The sequence below is a fragment of the Leuresthes tenuis genome, unplaced genomic scaffold, assembly GCF_036924035.1.
Source record: "Leuresthes tenuis unplaced genomic scaffold, fLeuTen1.0.hap1 SCAF_5, whole genome shotgun sequence".
NCBI lineage: Eukaryota > Metazoa > Chordata > Actinopteri > Atheriniformes > Atherinopsidae > Leuresthes > Leuresthes tenuis.
The window spans coordinates 32,248,678-32,273,876 of record NW_027325359.1 but is presented as its reverse complement, the minus strand read 5'-3'; the positions used below and the strand labels follow the sequence as shown (position 1 = coordinate 32,273,876).

At 41.3% G+C, this 25,199-nt stretch overlaps 1 protein-coding gene across 1 annotated transcript in view; it reads right to left on the bottom strand.

The window, feature by feature from the left end:
• hydin (HYDIN axonemal central pair apparatus protein) overlaps window positions 1-25,199 on the bottom strand; it is an 88,848-nt gene that overhangs the window by 47,208 nt on the left and 16,441 nt on the right. Inside the window, exons 8-26 of the mRNA XM_072385340.1 lie at window positions 24,833-25,034; window positions 24,430-24,607; window positions 23,639-23,738; window positions 21,494-21,612; window positions 20,728-20,951; window positions 20,550-20,617; window positions 20,225-20,466; window positions 18,391-18,491; window positions 16,466-16,601; window positions 14,560-14,724; window positions 14,290-14,442; window positions 11,604-11,842; window positions 11,213-11,510; window positions 10,972-11,115; window positions 10,168-10,311; window positions 8,083-8,175; window positions 6,855-7,063; window positions 1,885-2,044; window positions 401-610 (exon numbers count right to left, since the gene is read on the bottom strand). Of these exons, the coding sequence (XP_072241441.1) occupies window positions 401-610; window positions 1,885-2,044; window positions 6,855-7,063; window positions 8,083-8,175; window positions 10,168-10,311; window positions 10,972-11,115; window positions 11,213-11,510; window positions 11,604-11,842; window positions 14,290-14,442; window positions 14,560-14,724; window positions 16,466-16,601; window positions 18,391-18,491; window positions 20,225-20,466; window positions 20,550-20,617; window positions 20,728-20,951; window positions 21,494-21,612; window positions 23,639-23,738; window positions 24,430-24,607; window positions 24,833-25,034 (3,185 nt within the window). The remainder of the gene's footprint in view (window positions 1-400; window positions 611-1,884; window positions 2,045-6,854; window positions 7,064-8,082; window positions 8,176-10,167; window positions 10,312-10,971; window positions 11,116-11,212; window positions 11,511-11,603; window positions 11,843-14,289; window positions 14,443-14,559; window positions 14,725-16,465; window positions 16,602-18,390; window positions 18,492-20,224; window positions 20,467-20,549; window positions 20,618-20,727; window positions 20,952-21,493; window positions 21,613-23,638; window positions 23,739-24,429; window positions 24,608-24,832; window positions 25,035-25,199) is intronic.

The following is a 25,199-nucleotide window of genomic DNA, read 5'->3' as shown; positions in this document are numbered from 1 at the left end:
AAATGGTAAGTCTTGGTAGAGGATCTATTTCAACCCCGTTGTCAACTCTTAATATATAACAATAACTCCGTATTCAACCCATGTGAGATCATCTGAGTGTGAGTTTGACCAAGACATTTTCTAAACAGCTGTATTATCATTATTCTTTACAAGAACTTCAAGCAAAAGACAATCTAGTCCGAACTGTGACTGTATTTCGTTGGGTCTGTCAGTCAGAGTCTGGATCAATTGCCTATTTCTTTAGTTTGCATGTGGAAGTAAACAACACAGTGTTCCTCACTATTAAGCCACCTTGCACGCAAGAGTCTTCTGAATAAATGTAATAATAATGTAAACATATCTGACAGGTGGATCTTTTTCTGATAGAAACACGAAGCTAAACTCAGTCTTGCAAACATACCTGCAGACCAAAGTCCAGATGGATAGATTCAAGGCTGTAGCTGATGACTGAAGCCTCTCCTCTGAGTTTGATTTCATACACAGGACCCTCCTCTACATGGCACAGTGCTACCACCTCTCTGCTGACATTTTCATGACCGAAGAAGGAAAATGTGAGCAGCTGCTGGTCCCCAGGTTGGAGATGTCCATACGTTGGTAAGATATCAAACACCTGCATATGTGAAAAATAAAACCAGTAGAACATACGGGATTAGTTGGAATTTCTTCCAATGTGCCCAGTGATAGTCTCGTTTAAAACTGCTGTGACTTCAGTACATGGCCTCATGTGCACTTCTCTCATTAAGTTAGATGAGGAATATTTGTCTGTACGACACCAAAACAGTTTAATGTGTTAAAGTGCAGCTTACAGGTTAACCCTAGCAATTTAAAGTGCAGGAACATGTAAAAAGAAATGTGTATTTGAAATAATTGTGTCGTTATATCCACGAGAATAACATCTGCAGGTGTTTTAGTATCAGAGTTTTACTCACTTTGAAAAAAAGAACCCACTTCAGTTATGTTGCATGAAGAAGAAGAAGTTTAACAAAGAGAAGTCTGGGCCCCACAGGACATGTGTCAAGTCAAGTCAAATTTATTTGTATAGCACATTTCATGTAGAAAACAAGTCAAAGTGCTTTCCATAAAATAAATGCATTGCAGCGGGGAGTGGAAGAAGCATTAAAACGATGATCGAAGAAGCACATAACAGGTCAACAGGTCTTATCATTATGAGCCCAAAGAGACCAGAACAGAACAAAAATTAGGTGAAATGCCATCCATCAGAGAAGAATTCATTTGCGCTGTGAGGAGAATCAGTGGAGGACTGAAACGACTCCCCATGGTACTAAAACTACACATTAGAAGGTTTTAGAAGCACCGAAAGGCTTCTTTTCCTGCTGAAATCTGTACTTATGTCTCATAGAATACAATAAGTTTGACTTTCAAAACACACATTTTCACAATATATCATGTGTATACTCAACTAAGACAACCTGTAAATTGCACGTTAAGAGGAATTATGTGCTTGATGCCACTGTGTGTTAAAGGAGACGAAAGGAAGTCAGTGAACCTGAGTAAGAAAAAAATAAAACCTTGTTTTTTATCTTTATTTTTTTTCCAATGAATAAACAAAAAAAAAACAAGCTTTCAGACTTGAAACGAGGAAATAGTGTTAGTTGATGCGTGTTAACTGGCTTTGCCTTCTTGGATGCTTTAACAATGAACAGACAGTAAGAAAGTTCATAAACAGATTATCACATAATAAAAAACAATCACAGCGAGGCTGTTACGTCAGTTAAATCAGTGCTTATGTGCAGGTGTGGAGTGAGTGCATGTGTGCACCTCCACAGTAATAGCATGGTAGTTTAAATATGGGAATGAGCTGTTGGATGTGTCCCGAGAGTGTCAGGGAAACCGTAATTTGTTTACGAGCGCATATTTGCCTACCTCTTCCACACGCACAGGGCGCGGCGTGCACTTCAGCTCATCTGCATTAGGCTTCAGGCTGGGAGGAAGCGAAGAAGCAAGAGATTGTGTTGAGGAGGAACTCATCCATTCTTCAGTCTTTGGATTCTTCTGCTCCTCTGTTTCTACCATCTCTGTGTCTCTGTGAGAGCACAAGAACAATAAAAAGCACAACATGACAGACAAAGGAAAATACCATTTTGAGAGGACTGTCTCACATCTTCTATCATAATGAAAACAGAAGCAGAGGGACATATCTATATAGAAAATGCAACCAAGAGTAAATGATTTGCTTGTATTGTGTAGCCCATTAATCATTCACATATACTGCAAACCCATAACTAGCAGAAGGAGAAAATCCTCAAAACCTATAACCCAAAGAATTCAAACTCGCATTTCCTTTCTTCGCTCTTCTCTCTCTTTCCCTGTGGGATCACACTCGGTGCATCCATCAAGTTAATTAAACAGAGTGTTCTATAATTAAGAGGAATTTTAATAGGCAAGCAGCAGGAAACAGGTCAAGATAGATTGCAGTGAAGTGCTGAATAAACATGGATGAGAATGAAAGAGATTTGGTGAGTGAAGCCATCTTAAAGCTGTGCAGAAAAAGTTCTCTTTCAAGTAGCTGAGCAGTGGCTACATAACTGCTGGAGTGTGTTTGTGCACAGGTGCGAGCGACCGTGAGGGCTTTAGAGTGAGCATATATGTAAGGCTGTACATGCAGTTGCTGGAGTGCCAAAGACTGTGATGGTGCTGGTGTGTGAGCTCACTGTGTGTGAATGGTGGAGAAGCAACCAGCAGGGGGCACTGCTGTATGGTCACTCTGATGGATGACTTGTCTTTGTGTATCACACCCAGTGATGGAAATATGTAACAAATACTGCAGGTCAAACTATAAAACTATAGAGCATTTTTCTGGATAATATTCTAAAGTGCCTCTCTAAATCGTGCGGTGCTGCTGGGGGTGGGGGGGCATTTTTTAAAAAGGTGGGTCGTCTCACAAAGAGTTTAAAACCTGCTGGTGCGGACAGAGGAACAGATGGTGAGACAGCACACGATGACTCTGCAAGAGCTCAGCTCAAAGCAGAAATAGCCCTCTCTGACATTCTCATATTTGTCTCCCTCTCTTCAAGCTTTACTTTGTCTTATGCACACCAGGGGTGTGACTGTGTTTTTCTGCTTTCACACTCACTAAAAATCTACACAACGAAGACGAGTGAACCACAAAAATCTGTCCTCCAGCAGTCTGTCAGAGAGGAGGGAGTGATAGGAAACAGTTATGATCCTGAATAATGACTCGTACGGTATAGTGCTGACAAATAAATAATGGGGCTCCACTTTGTAAATCTGTTCTGCTTGTGTATGTGCATGTAAGAATGAGAGAAAAAGAGGCTATTGTGTAGAAGACTTAAACTAATGAAACTGTTAACTGTTAGATATAGCAGCAAAAACACACAGTATGCCTTACCAAGTATCGTCAAATTAACGTTTTTCTAATGAAAAATGTCTTTTTCATCCTCATTTTTGGTCCCTGAACTTGCACATAAGGTACATTTGTATGGATGACGTATATAAAACACTGAACTGGAAGGCGAAGTATAACCTCGTTGTCTCGCCTCTGTGATATAAAATCACTCAAAGTCCGTAAGCTAAACATATTGTCAGCCAGTCTAGACTGTGAAAATTAAAATTTCCAAAGCTGTAAATGTATCCAGCAGCCACAGTATTGCTTTCAGGAAAGGGAGCTGCTGTTAATGTCCTATTGTATTCTTTGGACTGGGGGTGTTTTAAAAGAGAGCGAGAAAGGCTTTGCTAAGTAGGCAACTTTCAGCTGGATGATTCATCTTCACCGAAGCATTTATTTTTGTTGTGGTGTGTTACTCAAGCACACTAACCCTATAATAAGGGGGCTCCTCTACTGGAGAATGACTGAAGTCAGAGACATGCAGCCCTTACAGGTAATCCAATATTTCACAGTGTCGTGACAGCAGATTCACCAGGAAAATTATTTATTGTTCTTTAACTAAATGTAACTGCGGTAATATTAAAGTAATCTTTGTGATCCCTAGAAGAAGAGATGTATATAAGATCTGACGATCTTTCAGTTCTTTATTTCCTAAGCTGACTTCATGTTGAAAAGATGATGAAATTCTCAAGGTCACAGGACAGCGTTTAAACACAAGTGGATGTTAGTCTGTGGTTGGATGACAGATCTAATCTGTCATTTCTTCCTGCAGTGATTAATATTATATAATATATTAAAGGTAATCAATACACACCATATTAGCCTGTTTTTACACTAAAAGTAGTGTGTTTAAACAGGTTCTTAAGACGTAGATACATCTGCTAAAACAAGCCGGTTTAATTTCCTGTTGCCAGCTGAAACGTGTTTTGAGGGCTAAAATTTAAAGTATAACTTACTCAGAACCTGTTCTGACAACAGGGGGGTATGCGTTATCCTACAGGCTGTGTTGGATCACTGTTTCTGATAATCATGACTGTCTGAGATGGGCTAACTGGGTTCATTTATTATTTTTGTCTTGATTACAGACATCAGCCTGCATCGCAGGGCTGAAAGTAAGCTGCCAGCTCCCTGGTAGATGGTAAAGGTAATCAATACTATCAGTGAGAGCATCCACGTAATCATTACATTCAGTAAACCTGTGTTTCTGTAAAGAAGAAGTGAGCCGTGTCTGCAAATGCAGCCCTGAGCACAGTAGTTAAGGGTGCTGTGTTCACATCAATGCCACGCAGAGCCTGAGCCTACAAAAACACACGATTACAGCAGAGTCATTAAACACACGGTGAATTCTGTTTCATCTCTCTCATCGTCAACTTTCAGTTCAGACACAAAGATCCATTTAAACATAAAATATCATTCAGCTTCAGTCACTTTGAAAAGTCTGAGCAGAAATGATTACAGATACATCTCAAAGGTCAAAAAGAAAATGCACCTCCAAAGGTGAGTGGGATACGGGTCTACAATAAGATTTATTTAGATACAACACAAATCAGCCAGCTAACAGAAAAGGAAAGTGAGGAAACAAACTAAAAGCTGTTTCTGGTTGTCACTTGTTTGGAAAAGTGTGATTCTGGGTTGTTCAAGAATATATTTAACCAAGGTGTCAGTTCCTCTGTGCATCTTGACTTTAACTCAACATACTCCGCCATACCTGTCAGTTTTATTAGTTTTAAACAATCAATCAATTACGTACACAGGGACCAAATCTTTCGTGCATTTCTGAAGCTAAAGTGAAATGAAAATGATGGAATAAGCTTCAGCTTTCTACTTTCCATCTAGCTGAAATAGAGTCATTACAGAGACACTGCAGTGTCTTCTATCTATGAAAACCCTGAAAATCCCATCTCCAAGGGCTGTGGTGTAATTACTGATAGGGATGTAATTAGCTGAACATGGCTAGATACTGCAGGTTTTGTGAGGGAGAAAGAGACTTAAGAGGAAGTATGTGAACACCGAGTGAGGTCTCCATTTAATTAGCATGGTGGCCTGTGAGACAGATTGTTATGAGAGGTCACAATCTAAGAAGGAAAGGGTGAAGAAAGAGAAGAGGAGCTTGATAAGGATTAGGCAGGAAAAGGAAACAGAGGCAGGGGAGCCTAAAGAGAGAGAGAGAGGAGGAAAATGAAAAAGAGGAGAGACAAAAAGGACGAATACCAACAGATGAAAGAGGTTGAGGGGGGAAAAAGCTGATTGAGGGTGATAAATCTTGTAGAGCTATTGCTGTTATTTGGTTCAAGGCCATGGAAAGACTACTATAGTATTCACAGTTCATTCCAGGGGAGCCAAAGCAAAAGCTTGAAAAAGCACATTGTAAAGTATATAAAGTACACAATCAGTAAATGTGTCTTCCCCAGAGAATTTATAATAGGTTTGGCTTTCAATTCAGAGGGTTAAATGTATAGCTGCCGTGCTGAAGCCTCCCAGTGGGCAGTTTTAATGTATGGCAGAGATCCATTCTGTTCTTGTCCTGGAATCTTGTCTATTCAGTGTTCTTCTGTAATATCTTTTTTCTTTCTTGTTCCATATCCCAGCAGGTCTTCCTTTCGTACTGCACCACAGGGCTGTCTTGGAAGTTTCATTGTACCAGTTTGTGATCAAATCTTTCATGCACTATTTCCTTAACTTGTCCTGGATGTTCATTTATACTCATACATACAATTTCTATTGCTGAGATAGACTGAAAATGTTCTAGAGTTTCCAGTCATCTCTAAATGATATAAAACGCACCGTTGGGAGAAATGCTCCTTAAAGCAAAAAGTCAGGAATGCAGGATTATTCATTTTTTCAGACACTTCTCAGGTTTCCGCTCAGTAACGACGCAAATCTGAAGCGATCTTTTGAGAAGTCACTGAAAAGAAGAACCAAACACGTTTGTAGTAGCTAGTTTAAAGAAGTGTCACCAGAGGGAGGCAGTGTAAGCTGTAAGAAGTAGCTGTTTGGGCTCGGACAAGTAATTTAATCATTTCAATCTTTGCCAGATGAGGTGCATTAAGGTGCATCAAGTTTTCTGTGCAACGAACCAAAAACGCTCCCTGTCTTCCTGTCCTTCAGTTTGCTTCATAGTTCCTGTTCTGTTTATGATAATTTTCTCTTCCCAGATATTCTGGATTATTTGGATTTACCCTGTTTTTTGTGTTTTCACCTGCTCTGGCTGCCCTGCAGCTGTGTTTGAACCTTTTTTGTGCAAAATAAACTCCGATAGAGTAAGTATTGAATTATCTCTGAGCACTGCGTCTGAATAGATTTGTGATCTGAAACCCAGTGCAGGGTATCACTCAGGTGCATTTATCTGCTATATCAACAATGCATTTATTTATACTCGATGCAACTGTGCACGTCTTTTCCCCCCGATCACCAAACTAACCGCACTGCACAGCCAAAGTGTGAAATGTTCGAGACACAAGCTGTGATATGTTATGTGATGTATTACCTGATGTGTTTATCCAAAAATGCCCAGCGGTAGGACACAGGCAGCGGAGAGCAGTTAGTGACCGTGAATACTTTACGAGTTTCTGTGCAGTTGAACACACAGCCGAAGTCCACCACAGTGGAGGAGAAGCGGAGGTTCGGGTAGTGGACCTCAGCATGCAGCTCCACCGTGTCTTTTTGTGGATGTCCCAGGTAATGTACCTCCAGTAACTGGAGAAGTAAGTCCATGAAGGAAGCAACGTTCAGAGTTAATAAATGAAGAGTAGTATCCCAGAAATACCCAGCTTGTTTGTTTTTTTTCTTTTTTGTTTGCTTGTGACCCCACTTATAATAACTTATCATGATAATTATACCTGATTCCTGCACTGGCTACAAATCCAACTGGATCAGTCTGTCTATTCATAAAAAACACCCCACAGAGATCCCACACACATGCACGGGGAGAACTCTACACTGAAAGGCCCGAGCTGAGATTCAAAGCAGGGGCCCTTCTCCACCGTGCATCACGGAAACCATGAATTATGCATAAGACAACGCTGAGGACTTGAGTTCTCTGCACTTCAGCTAAAGAATACAGAACATCTACATGAAGGTTTTTCATTATGACTACTTTAAATTTGTGTAAAGATTAGTTCTTCAATCTTCAATTATCCTGCAGATCATCAGGACGTGTGACAAATTAGGTTGGTAATAACTGCTCATAAAGGCACAGATTAAAGCAGAACTTTGTCACTTGAATTTTATTTTGAATGTCAGAAACCATCATTATGTCCTAAAAACAGTGTTTCCCAACCATGATCCTCAAGGCACACTGTCCTACTTCAAATGAATACGTCTCCTTCAGCCTTCAGTAGAGCTTAAACAGCTGACTCAGTTATCTGGATCGGGTGTGTTGGAGCAGGGAACCATGAAATACATGCAGGGCTGAGTGCCTGGAGCACCAGGGTTTGGAAACACTGTTCTACAATAATACAAAGCCATAAACATTTGTCTGGGTCCTCCGGGTGCTTCTCATTCGATTTTACAATAATTCATATTGCTTGATGGAAACAAACATAAGAACCAGGAAGCAGCGTGTGTGTGCATGACAGCCCCCTCTGCAGGGAGGGGCTTTGGAAGCAGGACTAAAGCACAGCAGAGAGGGAGGGGGAAAGCTGAATCCTCAGCAGATTCCACCTTCTACTTTTATTTCTTCAGGTTCTGCTTTAACAGCAAAGCATCACGCTTACCTCATCAACAATTTGAGACAATCGATCCTGATAGAAAGTTGGATCAAAGCAAACCCACAACTCAGCCTGGCTCCTGTCACCTAAAACCAAAGACTGCAAAAAGATACGCAACTGTTAGTGCATACAGGTATCGTGTCAAGGTTTCACGATCAGCTCATGTAGCCTGATGAAAGGAAATATTCATTTTATCTGATGACTCCTGATTCCCAAAGTTTACAAGTCTTTAAATAACCTAATTAGTTACAGTAATCCTGCCACAGAAGCCAGTCTTTTGCCTCAGGAACATGTCAGGGGCTTAAAAGCCACTTTAATATGGATTCAAATGCTTCACTTGAATCAATTCCCAGAGTAGAAGGCTGAGCTATGATAGATTTAAAACATGGTCTGAGATGAAGCTGAAATATCGTATTGCCAATGACACCTTAAAGGGGAACTCCGGTATTTTCAAACCTGGACCTACTCACAGAGAACAGTTTGGTGAAAGTCTGTGTCCTTCGGAAGATATTCAGATAACTGGAGATCCATATAACGGAGTGAACGGGGCATGGACGATGCAGCCTCTAAATAAGGCATTAACTGTCTTTATTTCACCAATGCTTTTGTCACGATCCTTGTTGTTTTTGCATCTTTCTGGTGTAGTTCTGTATTCTGGGTTTCTAGTTTTCTAGTCCGTTTAGTTTCCTATTAGTTTTTTTCACTTGTCATTTCCTGTTGCCCTCAGTTCCCTGTCAGTCTCCAGTTCCACCCCCATCTCCCGTGCTAATTCTCCTCAGGTGTTTCATATCACTAATCATTCTCTCCACAGTATTTAGTCTCCTGTTGTCTTCTCAGTCTTGGTCAGATCCTCGCCGTCACCCCCGTCGTCTACACCTTGTCAGTTTCTCGAGTCTCTAGTTTTTCCATGTTTCCAGATCTTCCTTCCGAATTTTGCATAGTTTAGTTTCGTTAGTTTTCTCTAGTGCATTTTCTACTTCCTTAGTTTCTAGTTTTTCTTCTGACATTGCTGTGATTTTTATTTCCTGCATTAAACTCCTTAAGTTTACTCCTGGCTTCTGTCCATGTTTACATCTGGGTCCTCCACCGCCCCCGAAACCGTGACAACTTTAAGACGAATGAATAAACGTGTACTATTGCTCTGTTACCTCATAGCTGCTGTGTTGTTGTTATTGGCGGCTATCGGGGGGGTTATAGAGGGCTGTGCTGCAGCAGCGGGCGTCGATGACATCATCCCAGTAGACGAGTGTGTAGAAAGCCCTCTATAAGCCCCCCCGATAGCCGCCAATAACAACAACACAGCAGCTATGAGCTAACAGAGCTATAGCACACGTTCATTCAGTCATTAGCTAGGATATTATTTTCTAATTGGCTCTATATGAATTAATTGGATTATGATTACAATTAATTGAATTCCAATTGGTTGAATTGGACTATATTATTTAAGTGCCTTGAGATGACAATTGTTGCAATTTGGCACTATATAAATAAAATTTTATTGAAAAATTTAATTGAATTCATTCTTCTTAAAGTATTGGTGAAATAAAGACAGATAATGCCTTATTTAGAGGCCGCATCCTCTAAGCCCCGTTCACTCCGTTACATGGATCTCCAGTTATCTAAATATCTTCCGAAGGACGCCGACTTTCACCAAACTGTTCTCGGTGAGTAGATGAACGCATTTCATGCCAGAAATAAGGTCCAGGTTTAAAAATACTGGAGTTCCCCTTTAATGATCCTCTATGTTTATTACCAGTCAGTGAGCATATAAGGTTAGTACCAGCTCATTTTAATGAGGTAGAAAATGATTGATTATCACAGATAATAAATAAAACCATACAAAGGTATGTTTACAGCCTCACTGTGCACGTAAACCTGTTTGATTGCTAAATGTAAAGCAGGTTTAAAAAAGCAAATTCATGTGAAAGAATGTCAATGTTTCAGTTTAACAAGACACATCTAAAGTCTGAGAGCCACCAACATTAAAAGGGATCTTCCTCCTTGTTAGAAGGGTTAGGGTAAGTCAAAATAAGAATAAATAGAAAAATAACGGTGAAGATTTCACTGAAAGTGAGATGATGAAATGAACACCTTAGTTGTAGCTGAGCTGTGATCTCCTGCAGCCTCACACAGAAAGAAAGGCTCTACAAGTGAAAGCTCCATGGACAACGACAGAGATGACACATTCTTTAAGACCAGCTTCTCATATTGGGGCAGCAGGCTCTTCCCTTTGACCTGTGGGTCAAATGTGCAAAACGTAATTAATGAAACAATATGGAGACATGACTGAAAGACAAGAGTCTTATGTGGATGGACAGCACTTTATCTGACTATTCTATCTTACAACATCTATAATTCATTCAAATTTCAGACAATTCACATGGTTTAAGCTTACAAGCTACCAGTATAGGCAATATACACCAATGAGCCATAGCATTATGACCACACAACTTACATTAGGTAGATCCTCTTTAAAAAAGAGCTCTGACCAGTCAGGGTTTAGACAAAAACATCCTTGCTCGGGGTCAGATCAACACTTTGTGCTGTTCTTTGTGCCCATCCTGAGTTGTGTTAATTAAACACGTTCAGTGATAGGACAGTATGCTTGCCTTTTAACTATTTACTTTAAAAAATAGGTGCTAAACATTGGATCAGAATCTAGCTAATAACTGGTCATCTAACTGGTTTTACACACACTTAATAATTATCAAACCTCTTTTAAATATGAAATAGCTCAGTGGGAAAATATAAACACCCATCTTAATCTGATCTCTATACTCGGTCTGATGAGTGATTTGCCCTCACAGCTTTTACATTACAGTACTGGGGGAAACCGTACAGAGACGGAACAAAGAGCAGTTCTTGTTCTATTTATTTATAATGTTCATAACCAACCTTTTTCATGTAGAACTTCAGCTTCTTTGAGGAAATGCTGAGCACTGGAGCCACAAACCGACAAGTCACATCGACAGACATGATGGTCTCTTGGCAGCCCTGGTGGCCAATTATGGCATGACACACCAGACGCTCATGTACAACCTGGGAACAACACGTAATTTAAAGCACACACACCTGCTGTGATTATGACCTTTTCAGCGTTAATACACTTTAAAGCCTGCAAGCAAAGCAAAATCACCTTGGGGGAGTCTGAAGATGCTGTCAGCACCATGTCAACAGAGGAGCCCGGAAAAAGCTCCAAACGAGACGGGCTGAGGCTGAATACCGGCTTTTCTCTGCTGGAGGAGAGTGAAGATCTACGGCTCAGAGCATCTTTCTGCCTGGGAGTGGAGATGGGGGGTAGGAAGCTTCTCTCAGACAAGCTTTCTCCCTTACGTTTTTTTGTGCAGGGCAGGAAGCCATTAATCTTCCAGAACATCCGGTGCACACGTTGGCCATGGTTGGTAAGCTTGAAGTGGTACTGGCATGAACCGTGACTTCCAACACATAAATATGATAATCAGTGCTCCATTTCCAGTTGTAAATCACAATAACTTTAAGTGAAATTCAGTTCATGAGTTGATTTCTACCTGAAGTAAGTGCCAAGGTCAAGGCTGGGCCCAAAAGGCCTGTCACTGACAATAGTTGTGCCAATGCCTGTGGCCGACAGAGAGACAGTGTGTGTTTGACTGTCCTGTATGGATACCTCCAGCCTGTCCTGGAAGTGAAGCGTGTCCTTGAGGTGAGCAACCACCTTTAGCTCCAGCATGCTCCCTGGTGGCACTTCTCCCTCACTGGGCTCGACCCGCCAAAAGGAACCTCTATGGTTCTAAAGAAAAACAGACACCCAAACTGAACACGATGAGCTGGAGTGTTACGATGTGATGTCTGTCTCTGGAAGCAGGGGTGTTCCAGTAGCTACTTTCACGACTGAAATGTGATGCATTGAAATCTCTCCCTTGTGGGGCCACTTTCCTATAACTGCACCGCACACAACTTGAGACTAAAGCAAGGAGTGGACCTTCTGAGATAGATGTGTATATCAAATAGCTGTATAATCTCATCAGTGCTTCAGAGCAGCATGAGATCCTGGAGGTGCTAGAAAGAGCAGTGGCTCCCTGCCTGACAAAAGCAAGATAAAATACTTTGTCTATATGAGCAGGGTCATGTGTTGAGTTAAACACACAGATGTACATGGAGTTAAGATGAGTTTTACCTATGTATTAACATGTTTGAAAGCACATAAAAGCCTTGAATCAATCTCACAACTGCTGCCAGACTGCATTTTTCTGAATAAGAGCAGTCTTTATTGTGCTCACGGTACTGTATGTATGTCTGACCAAGCACTGGAGGAGATCACAATCAATGTTCTATACAGCATCTCTGCTGATAAATGGCTGGAACATAAACTTTTAATTGAGATTTTGAAAATGAGCTTCCAACAGATGCACTGAAGCTTGTGTGCTTTCACTGCATGTAGGACACCACAGTAGATGGTTGATCAGTGAGGAAACACTCAAACACTGCAGCTGAGATCTGTGTTGTGATGTCCAAGTAAAGCTGCTGGAGAAATGTTAAAAAAATAAACACAAAGATTTGACTTCATGCCGCCGTTCAAATCCTTTTGAAAGAATTTTACAAGTGAGTGACTTTAGGAGTCTCAGTTTGTGTTATTGGTTAAAGGAGCTTCTGAAAAGTGGACCAGGAGTGGGTCGATACGGGTGATCACAGTAAAGAGATGGGTGGGGTCAGAAGAAGAGAAAGAGCTCAGGGTTGGCTCCCTGGAGTGAGCAGGAAGACGAGTGGAATCTCAATAATCACATCAAACCGGCTGCGTGCCACAGCTTGATTAGCATTGATTGAATGCAGCACAACTCAGAACACTTTAGAATTCAAATTTGTGCCGCATGCTCTACAGCAATCATGTCGAAGATAAAGTAGAGTGACAAAATCAGAAAATAATGACATGGAAGTAACCTGGTTCATATTTTAGATTCCCAGCCAGCTAAAGAAACTTTTTTCTTCTGCATTTACATATGTCTGTTTCTGTTTCTAACCCTCGAATGCATGTTCACTGATCACCAACAACAGAGAGATCTATTTAGCTAGAGGGTTCTCCATCACTAAAAACAAAGTGTGCAGCTCTGTTCTGCTCCTATTCCTCTGTGGTTGTGTGGATATTTTTGACTCCTGTAATAATTAATACAGGCCTTGGCTGGATTCGGGATGGAGTTGTTCTCGCAGATGGCCACTTAAACAAACCAGTATGGATGCCTTTTGCAATATCCCCACAATCTTCTGTCAGCAGGTCTATTTGTGTGGCTCTTTGCCAGTTTATTGAGCGACATGTAATGGAATTCCAGGAGAATCTGCATCGATTGATGCCCGAGAATGCAGAGAAGAAACTCCTTCCCTCAACACTGCCTTAGAGGAGAGGACAGGGTCACACAACTGCGCTTCACCAGGGTTGCCTGTGTGTAGTTTGTGTGTCTATGCTAGCTCCAGAGGTATTAAGTAATGGTTTCAGTCACAGGTTTGTTCCAAGTGGATATCATTCAACGCTGATAAGGCGATGCAGCGAGAGAGGAGCTTTCGGAGGCAAGGGAAACACTGAACATGAGGAACTGCAGCTCTCAGATTACAGCAAAGTTTTGTATTTTTACAAAGAGCAAGCACGATAAATAAAAACAAGAGAAGCATAAAGACTTGGTTTTTCACTCTTTTAAGACCTAGATATTGAACAACTGTCCGTGCTCAAAGTCACTCAGGTTAAATGGCCTCAAACTGTTTTTATCAGCTCTAATCAGTTAAAAAAAACACTTAAAACTCAGCTTGTTCTTTTTGTTCATAAACTGTTGAATTACACGCAGCGGGATGGTCTTAATCCTTCTTTATGCAAGTTTTCAAGGTTAAACATGATAACTAAAATGTCCCCATACACATCTGTAAGACTTGAAGTGAAAAGCTAAACATTTACTTCTGAAGTTAACAAATCTTTACGCCCATTTATCGCAATAATCAGGCTGCAACCAATTAGTAATAGCACATGCAAAAACTAGCTTTCATCAGACTTTAGAGGGTGAATCGGTAGATGGTGGAGCAGAAACTGTATGCAGTAAAGGATGTTACTGTTTTTAACTTCATTATTGTGTGCTGCTACTGCCTGATCTTAACACAAGTTACATTCAAATGGACCTTTATTGTGAGAAGTATCTTTGCTTGTCAGCCTTCTGCCTCTCACGCAGTGTTTGTTGAGATGGGTGTTTGTGTTCGTACCATGCGAGTTGTAAAGTGGGCTGGAATGGGTGACTGGTTGAACAGATGCAGGATTCTGGCAATGTTCGTCAGAACTGGAATTCTGCCAAACTGCAGCTGTGTGCTCTGAGCATGAACGACAGGTCCCTGACCGACACATGACAGGCTCACCTCCTGCAACAGAACACGAGAGAGCAGACTTAGCCAACAGAATCTAAGATCTCATTTACAGATAAACACATTGCCTCCCTGCATTCATATGCACAGACTTTCCCACTCAGATTCACTGACCAGGGGTTGCTGGAGCCTGCCGAATACAGCGATACGTAGAATGTGATGAAGCCTCCCAACAGCTTTAGCCACCAGGAGCACGGGAAGTTCTACCGAGCTTCCGGGGGGAAGAACTCCTCTCGGCACAGAGCTGCCAAGATGCACTGACGAACTCTCCTCATTTTCCTGAAAAACAGCAGCACAAATAGGAAATATTTTAAAATGTTTTGGCAAATTAGGCGAGAAGATCAAAGCCACTGATGAAATGTGGAGCTGGAAGCAGGAGATAGTTGGTCTGCCTTTAAAACCTCAGTGAGGCGGTTCCTGGTCGTAGCAGAAATCGGCCTTTGCTATTTAATACAGAATTATACTGTGGATGCTGTGATTATGTAAAAAGATGGATTTTAAATGTAATAATTATATACTATAGAAACATCTAATTTGCATAAGAACTCTGTCCCTTTTGCGTAACTCGTGTTTAAAGCATCTTTTACAGCTGTAGCACCCTGAAGTGTTTTGGGAATAACCCAAAGTTTCCCCCATTGTTCTTGGCAGTAATTCTAAGCTAAACCAGGTTGGGTGGGAAGCATTAGTTCACAGAGACTTTCAGGTCCCTTCAGAGATGCTCCACTCGGTTCAGGACACATCAGGAATATTCCTGAAGCCACTTCTATTTTTTATTGGCAATATGCTTCAGGCTGTTGTCTAGCTGATATTTGAGCATCCTGTTAGAGGTTTGCACCTACTGATCTAAAGTCCTCTTTCCTTCCCACCCTGTCTGGTCTCCCAGCTTTTTTGTCATTTCAGTCAGGAGGATATTGTCCTCATGTTTCCCTTCATTCTTTTGTGTTTGTGCTTTTCATCCAGCTCCACTTTGTTACGTCTGTTTTCCCACGCTCATTCTGCCCTCGTTCTTAATTCTGTCGTTACCACTCGGGTCTCCTGACCTGCCACTTTTCAAACAAGTCAGTCTGATCCTCATCCTTTATAACTCTCTTCTGTTCTCTCTCCTGTCTTTCCCACAAACTGCCTCTTCCCCATCTCCACCTCTTCCTGTTACCCAAGAAGACTCATCAGAAGTCTCAGCCACATCCTAACTCTGCTTATCGACCCCAACCTCTAAACTCAGGCGGTCCTATGCTATCCTCCCTCTGTGCCTCTCCCTTAGCCTCTAATGACTCGGTTAAGCCTAGCAGCAAACTCTAGAAAATCTGTTGGTAAATCTAGGCATCTAAGAATAACCGAAGCTACTGTGCTGTTGAACAGGTTTAAAGCTGTAGAATTAGTTTTTATAACATCCACAGATCTGTGCGTTGTCACCCTCCAGACTTCAGCTTCACAGCTGGTTTTCCTTCTGACATACTGTGCATCATCAACTCTGAGACCTACTTGTATAAAGTCAGGAATGTGCCTTCATGATTATATCCAAGAACTTTATTATCTCAAGAACCACTGATAGAAGCAGGACGCACTATAGTTATTTTAATGATAATAATTCTTCATCTTAACATTCTTGGCATGTCACTGTGGACAAGTGTCGGTAGATTTGTTGCTTTCCGTGTGAAGTCAGGGCATGAAAAGTCTTCTAAATCAGTCAAACCAAGTAAACAAAAAAGCTGTCGCCCACTTACTCAGACTAGCCTGGAAGGACACAAATAAATCTACCCACAAAAGACTCTTTCAAGATAGAGTTTAGGAACAAGCTGTCTCCTCATTACAAGTCTTTAAGCTGTCTCTGGGTCAAGTTGCACAGTTGAAAGGATAATCGGTACAGTACCAATCATTTCTTTGCTCATCTTTACCACATTCACTAAATGTTGCTGTTCTGAGCTGAACCTGAATTGTTTTCTCATTAAACCAGCGACAGCATTAATATCCTGTCACATACACGTTTGATATGAATGCAAGCTGCAGTGATCGACCTAACCTGATCAAGCAACCCATAACAGGCAGGCAGATTGCTGGGGTTGGTCAACCGCACTTTCTGTTCATAAGGGTGACGAAGGAAACATCTTTGGAAGTCCAAAACAGGAGGCTCCACCATAATCTCAGGCACAACACACCTAAGAAAGAAAAGGCAGAGAAGGGGCCAAAGCAGAACAACAGAGAGAGGAGGAGACAAGATGTGAGGTTTATTTATGATTTCAATGGTAACTGCGTTGCATCGTGCTATTAATTAGAACCGATTCATAAATTCACAATGATGATGATTGCAGTGAGGAATTCAGATTGCCAACTACCCTATTCTAAGTGATGGTCCAGGTGACATTCAATTGTATTATTATGCAAATTAGAGTGTGAATACTTAACGCATCCTGAATCTGCTGAATTGTCAACACTTGTAGGCAATTTCAATTAACCACGCTGGCAGTTTGTTAAAGTATGCAAAGCAGAAGTTACTGCCATAAAAAAGGCACTTCACTTCAGGAAAAAGGGAACTTAAACTTTTTTTATTGTTTATTTTTAAATACCTTTCCTCTGCAAAGTGAATTATTATCAAGTGAAGCGATTAATTTTTCATTACACAGATGTGTGGATTAGTATCTAAATGTTGACTTTAGTTGTTGGTCAGCTGTTAAACTATGACTACAGGGCTTAATAAAATGATATAACATGGGACAGGTGACATGGGGATACTTTTGATCTATGACAGGTGAGCAGATGTAAACCTTTGTCAACCGCATAATATCATTTTTGTTTACACTAACACTTTGGAAAAGCCTTTCTTTTCCCACCTGTTTATGCTAATTGCTCAACTCCAATAAATACAAAATGTCTGCATGTGAGGCCTGCAGTCACTGATGTAACAACAGCCTGTTATAATTGGCTTTGTTCTTAGACATTATGTATTCATATTCTGTATTTTACTAAATAACCTAGCTGCTACTTTTCCACTCTACTCATAAAAAAAGCAATGTATGTCCTTGAACGGTCCAAGACTTTAGGATACGCACACGCCTAAAACAGCACTCACACACATTGTTTATCACATCCAAAGAACACGACGAGGACAGTAGTTGGCCTGCTCATGCCACTAAAAACTGGCCAATTACACTCTGTCGAGTGCGAGTACAACCTCTGTGAGATATAGCTGAATATAAATATGAAATGTTTCCGGATATCGGGGCTCGGCCTGACGGATTTCCTGCGAGAGCTCCATCACTCCGAGTCCAGAGCTGCCAAACTTTACATGTGACCACTAATGAATACTTTGTTTAACTTAAGATTTCTCCAGCTTGTTCTTGGTCTTCCAATGAAAGAATCGGGCTAACAAGCCTTTGATAGAACCTGAGGTCACGGACGTTTCTTTTGCCTCATGTTTTCTGTGGGTTCCTGTTATGTTTGTGGATTTGAGATTTTTGTTTTTCTCTGTTAGCTTGGTTCAGTGCATGTTTGATCTTATTCTTGTTTTATTTCCTCAGTTTGTTCCTTTGTACCCAGTCAGTCTTACTTTCTGTTCACATTGTACACCTGGATTCTGCTAATTACCACCAGCTGCCCTGTGTTACCCATTAGCTTCCTCACTGTAAATACTCCCTGGTTTCCTTGTCATAGTTCCCCCATGTCAGCCAGTTGAGTGTTGAGTCTCCCTCTGACGTGTTATCAAGTCATACACATTAATTAATTATAATATCTCACTGAATCTGTATACATGCCACATTACATTAATTTACTTCTTAAATAAACCCAAATCTTACATTAAATCCATCTACAAAGACACTCCTACACCATAAAATCCCATTTTTTAAGTATACCTATGTACAGATGTGTTCATTTTGCTGCAACTTTTGACATGTAGTGTATATTTGAAAGTTATCGTATGTGCATTTCACATCTGTGAATGAGTCCAACCTGGCATTGATAGGCAGAGTCATTATTTCTTCTCCGACACCTGCAACATCCACCACCAACGCCACCCTGTATCTCCTGAATGTGTTGGAGCACAGCGTCACCTGTTCACACATCGGACACATACAGTAAAAACTCTAATAGACTCTACTGCCCTATTTACGCGTATTTTCGTAATGAATGATTTTATATGAAGCATAGCATCTGTAGGTGTGATACGCTGCAGAGAAATTGACAAGTTAAGCAACTCTGATGCAAAACTGACATAACATTCACAAGATAAAGTTTTCACTTGAATCACTATGACATTTTTTAGGTTTGAGCTGTTTTCTGTGGGTTAGTAGCTTTTGGCTTTGCCCTCAAACTGAGAGCTCACATTTCCCTTCACACTGTGCCTCCATGTTTATTATATATTGACAAAAATACCAATACTAACTGCTGTAAGGTTTAAAATAGCTGAAGGACCTGTGAGGAAAATGGAGTTTCCACCTGAGAGTCGCATAACATATAATTTAACTTTAACAGCTGAATGTTAATATAAATATATATATATATATATATATCCACAACAGATATCATATCTATCAGAACTTCAAATGTAATCAACTTCTAAAAATGTGTCTCTCTTGCAATGTCACTTCTCCAGCAATTGTCCTAGAAGCCTCTGAATCACAGCAGTACAAACTGCCAGATTTTTATTTTATTTTACTCACTGTAATGTATGGGTGCAACCATTAGTCGACGTTGTCAACAAAAATCGATAACATAATTAGTCACCGATGTATTTAATTGTCGATAATTGTCGGTTGCGTCATCACACGTCTTTTTCACGCTGTCGAGCTGAACATAATTTTTCGTACAGAGTGAGTCATCTCACTTCCTACCTATCTCTGCTTAGAGACGCATGCGCGTTACGGTAAATAATAGCGGGAGCTGACGTGTATAAACACAGTGAAATGGCTGCGGCTGAATTATTGTCCTCTCTTTCAAAAGTGTCTAGGTTCTGGGAGCATTTCACCCTCGACACACAGAAAAAATAGATAACCTGCACGTTTTGTAAAGCTGACCTCACGTATCACGGGAGCACGTCTGTCGTGCATGAACATTTGAAGAGGAAGCAGGTTGGAGCTCTGGGAGAGCTTGTTAGCGTAGCCTGCTAGCTAAATAAGCGGAGTTGTCTTGGATTTTAACATTAAAGTGCAACATTAAAATTGTATTATTCAACTTCACAGTCCAAAGTTACAACCAGGCTGTATTCTTTTTCACTTGTTCACTTTTTGATATTGATTTGACTGTTGGTGCATTACAGCCACACGCTTCTTAGCATTTTCAGTTCAGTTCAAAGTCAAGATGAAATATGGCTTGAATATATCCTTTTTCAGTTTTAGATTAGTCGTTTCAATAATCGATTATTAGTCGACTATCAAAATAGTCGTTAGTTGCAGCTCTACTGTAATGTTAATTTTTCTTATTCCCAAATAACACAGCAATGGACAAAGCAAAGCCTTGTTGTTCCCAAAGTTGGAAAAACCGTGAGACAGAAATTTATTGCCCTTATCATGACAACACAAAGCAAACACTGGAAAATACTTTGTAAAAACACACACACATGCTGCAGTATTATTTGACACTGTGTTAAAGTCTGTTGGCGATTGGTCAGTTCAGAATCAGTCAACAGTTAATTTTGGGGGGTGAATTTTAACTCATATATGTTTATATGCACAAAGACTCGCACAAGCACATGTATTCAGACATAAATGCACCAATGCATGTCAACACATATGTGCCACTACATAATATCTGTTAATAATACTCACACAATGGACATTAATGTTACCTTAATGGTGACATCAGACATGGCGCGCACAGAGCCGGCAGCAGGGCTGACGGTGAACTCCACAGGCTGTGCATGAAGGTCTCGAGCTGCATGGCCGAGCCAATTCTTCCGTGACACATCAGACACCTGATCTGCAGCGCTAACACTTGGAGAACCCGACCCATCCCCCAGGACACGCAGGGCAAAGGTCATAGGCACAAAGGATGTGTTGAAGAGGGTACAAGTCGATGTTACAGGGAAACCTGCTCAGAAAGAGACGGAAAGCAAAGATGAGGCAGAAAAATGACAGGGATGGAAAAACAATTACAAAGACGCTGTAACTTACCAAAGGCTACATCTCCTAAATTAAGCTCGTAGACATTAAAGTGGAAAGTGGGACCAATGACACAACCCCTGAAGCAAAACATCAAAAACATGAGAAACAGGTGGAGCAGCAATTCAAATGATTCCAAAGTAATTCCTGTGACTCTGTTCACTTGGATACATTTAAAGGTCTACTTCACCTGAAGGACAAGGTAAGGGGCAGAGGCTGTCCTGTGACAGTTAAAATCAGGTCCTCAGAGAAGCTTCCCAAGATGCGACTGTGGAAGGTGACTTCCACAATCTGGCAGGCCCCAGGGGGAACACCACCTTCCTGAGGACTGAAGGAGAAACAGCGGCCGAATGTGGTGTCAGGGCTTGAAAACCTGAAAGGGGCATCAATCAGGCCTCTGTTCGACAGCTGCACCTGAACAGAAACAAGGACCCACTGTTTCAACACTAATAACACATGCGGGTATCTATTGTGTTTCATGATTTAAATCCAATGTTCATGGAAGACTCACAAACCAATCAAGTTGGGAGGCTAATCATGTTTTATAGATGAATTTAAACTGATTTATGCGGGAAATTCAACAGTGCTGTTAGTGCAGGATTATAATTTGATTGTAAATATCTGAACAAACAGCCAACAAAGACCAGTAAATATAAAGTTAGTCTTTTTCAGTACTTTCATTGTTGTATATTACATGATAAACAGTCAGTACAGAATCTATGCAAAAACTATTATCGGAACAGTCTTTTTGCACCAGTTATGGATGAGGACAAACTAACATGAACACCCCAAAACATTCTAATTTCTACAGTTTGATTTTGTTCGTTTTATACCAGAATTTAGTAAAAATATGTCACGTACGTAAAGAATAAACATTACATTAAAACCACTGTTTTAAAACATCTTAAACTGATATGGGAGAGTGGGAGAGTTCCCTTTGGATTGATGTTTCTTACCTCATAACAGTCTCTGTCGCCTATAAATACATTTTTCATGTCCATTAGGTTGTAGCTGAGCTGGAGTTTTGGTCCCAGGCCTTCACCTTTGATTGTGAGGGGTAATGGGGACTCACGCCCTAAGTTCAGACGCAGAAACAAACGTGTATGACATGAGGTAAAGACACGAAAACGATGCCAAAGCTGCCACAGATATATGGCCATCGAGCCTCTTCTGTGGAGGAGCTGACCACAGGTCATCTCTGTTCTTATTGTGATGGCCCACATTTACAACAGCGCTCGGAAAAAATGTAAACAGCTTGAATTTCCATTTCGAACTCACCATATTTATCACAATGAAACATTTGTAAACAAAGCGGCAGACTTTATCATACTCTTCCAGGCCGAATCTGACCTTATAGCCACGTCATTGTTGATTTTAGGCTTTAATGCTGATATTTCATTTTCAAGCCTTTATCAGTTGATGCCAGCAAAGCGCACGTATTACCCTGCATCCCTACTCAGAGACTTGCTGTACACACCGAGCTCTGACTTTACAAATGGAAGCTGCAAAGATTCCTGTCATGTTTATCCTGTGAAGTTCTGAATCAAACATTAGTGTGAATACAGAACATATCAGTACTCAAACTGCAGCCACGTTCCATTCTCCAAACTGTGAACTTTACATATCAATTTGTTTTGCTAGGTTGGGTTCTCAAGTTTTTTCACTAAGTCAGGAAGAGTGCACAGTGCTTCACCGTCTGGCCATCATAGGTTGGTCAGGTCATCAACTGCCTAAGAAACCATGGAAATTAATGTAAATCTGGCCTGCGGCACAAAAGACATACATGAGGGCCACATGCAAATTTGTCAACAGCTTCCCAGCACCACTGTGATGAGAGAAATGTTTTGGAACTGCGTCGTCGAATAAGAACTGCGTCCATCTCTCTGAGGGAGTTATTGTTTTTTTCCTCATAATATCCATCCATTTTCTATACCGACTGTCCGTTAATCGGGTAGCGGGTGGGCTGGAGCCTATCCCAGCGGTCATCGGGCGAAAGGCGGGGTACACCCTGGACAGGTCGCCAGTCCATCAGGGCCACATAGAGACAAATGAGACAAACAACCATGCATGCTCACACTCACTCCTAGGGACAATTAACCTGACATGCATGTTTTTGGATGGTGGGAGGAAGCTGGAGTACCCGGAGAGAACCGCATACACGGGGAGAACATGCAAACTCCACACAGAAAGGCCCCAGGCAGGGATTGAACCTGGAACCCTCTTGCTGTGAGGTGACAGTGCTAACCCCCACACCACCCAGCCCCTCCTCATACTATCGTAAGGACTATATCTTCCTCTGTGAACTTCCCTATGATGACCGATACAGCAATAGATGCTTTATAAATAGTATTAAATTGATCTGGAGCAACATGAGGAATGAATCATCCAGTCATTAAAGCATTTGGATAGATTGAGTTGGTCCATTTGTGATGTTAAATCCATTTCACTGAGGAGCTCCTACATATAAAAGGGAAACAGTTGAGAGGAGTTGATTTCGTCTGAAAACCAAACGCAGTGTTTGCTACCCAGACTCGTCTGTCTAACCTTTGTCTGCACAAACTCACAGGGGGAGGGAGAATCTTTTATGAGAAAACCGGAGCTATTGATTGAACGTACAGGACGGTGCGCTGTGTGTCTGAAGCTGTGAAAACAATCGACCGCACAGGTGCTCAGGAACAAACAAAAGGAAAATGATCTATCCACGAGGTCGGGAAACAAGTCATAATTACAGACTGCTGTAAATGTGAAGCTACACGTAAACCTCGCCTGTGATTGGTTCATCCTGATCTGAAACGTCATGTCTGCACTGAACACAGAAAGATAAAGCTGATGCAGGTGTTTTGTCACAGATCTAAATCTTCTCATGTGATGACGGTGCTAAGAAATCATTAAACAAATGTTTTCATGGATTCAACTTTATCAGAAAAAGACACTTATGGCTGCGCTACTCTCTTCAGTGGTTGAGAGATATTCATCGGTTGGCCAGCTGACTGACTGCAAACTGCAAGCAAGGCTAAAATGATACATCACTGTTACTGTGGTGTACACATATATGCATTCCTATGTGTTTTGTGTTTGAAACTGGAAAATCGGGCACTGACCTGTGACATCGCAGTATATGGTATGTTGGTAAAGTTTGGCCTCCGCAGGCTTGAAGATAATGTTGAATTGTGCTGTGGTGTTTGGCCATATCTCACCCTCCTAAACCACGTAGAGGCAAGAATGATTATTCAAGGGAAAACAAGTAGAAAACACTGTGGCTACTGACACTGGGATGGGTATAAGCATGTGCAGAGTACTGAGTATTTCCTTTAAATGCCCTCTCATAGTTTGTGCTGGCCTACAGACTGTTTACTCCCCCTACTTTGCCTCTCTGTCTTCCGTCTCTTATCTCCCTCTGTCCAGGGAACCTGGCTGAGCTGAGCAGAAGAGACGCTGGCAGAGAAGGGGGCAGTGGTGTCAGAACAGGTCAGACTATCTGAACGTCCCTTGGCAGGGGGCACAGTCTGTGGCCTCCTGTCACCAAGAAGTCCCATGAGATTTCCATGCAAATGACAGAGCCAAATCTTCACCTCTTTGTGACATAGTTGATCTAAAATCTAAGAAACTATTTCTGTGCTTACAACCACTATGCAGTATGAATAAACATAGCGTGTAGCAAGGGATCTTCTAACCAAACATCCATGTTGTTAAGTACTCTGGGATAAGCTACTGGGTCCCTGCCAGCTCAGAGAATGCTCCTGACACCGGCATGAATAAACGTTTTGCACATGCAGTGACATCATAAAACTTTTAGTACAAAGAAAAGAAAACCAGGGGCAAGGTGAAGACAATTAGTTTGTCAAGAAAAGAATAGAAAATGTTAAGAGAAGACTGTGAAATACAAACACACCACTGGCTCCACCGTCATGCAGCTGGGTGATAAGAGCAGAAGGCGGTCTTTTCCAGCCTGGCCTCTGCGCTCCTGCAGCGGGAGCTGATGGATCGCTGCGGGGTCAGACCCACATTGAAAAAGGTGCTGCCTGTTCTCTTCCTCTTCCTCGTCCCCCTGTTGGATCATTGAGCTCTCCCTTGATAAAGGAGAGTGGGGAGATCAGATTAAAAGTAAAGTAAAGTTAGAGTGAGAACAAAAAGTTTCTTACAGAAAGAAGGTGATGGATAAGTGAGTTATTTCTGGAAACAAATGCTTTGATATAAAATCAAACACAGACAAATAGGTGCACACACACACAGATGGGAAGTTTTGTTCATTCTAAACTTCTCCAGTCAAAGGTGTTGTGTGCCTGGACGCGTACCCCGATAAGCTCAGGTCCTCCTCTTGGTGGCTGGGCAGCGCTCTCCAACAGTACTGAAGAGGAGAATCACTCCCATTGGTGAGCGACACTGTCTGAACAGTGGCCATGGTGAGATAAGTGTTCTTCAGCAGTACAGAGTCGGGTTTAAGATGGATGTTCAGTTCCTCACAAGACCCATACAAGCTGACATACACATCCTCACCTGGGTGGAAGACGTGAAAAATCAGCAAGCAAACACACATTTACAGTTTTTAGACTTTTATATCATACTTCTCATTAGGTAGCTGCAAGATGACTGAGGGATTTTACCAGCTTTGGTACTCAGGAGAGTCAGGATACGACTAAGAAACATACTCTCTTTAAAAGG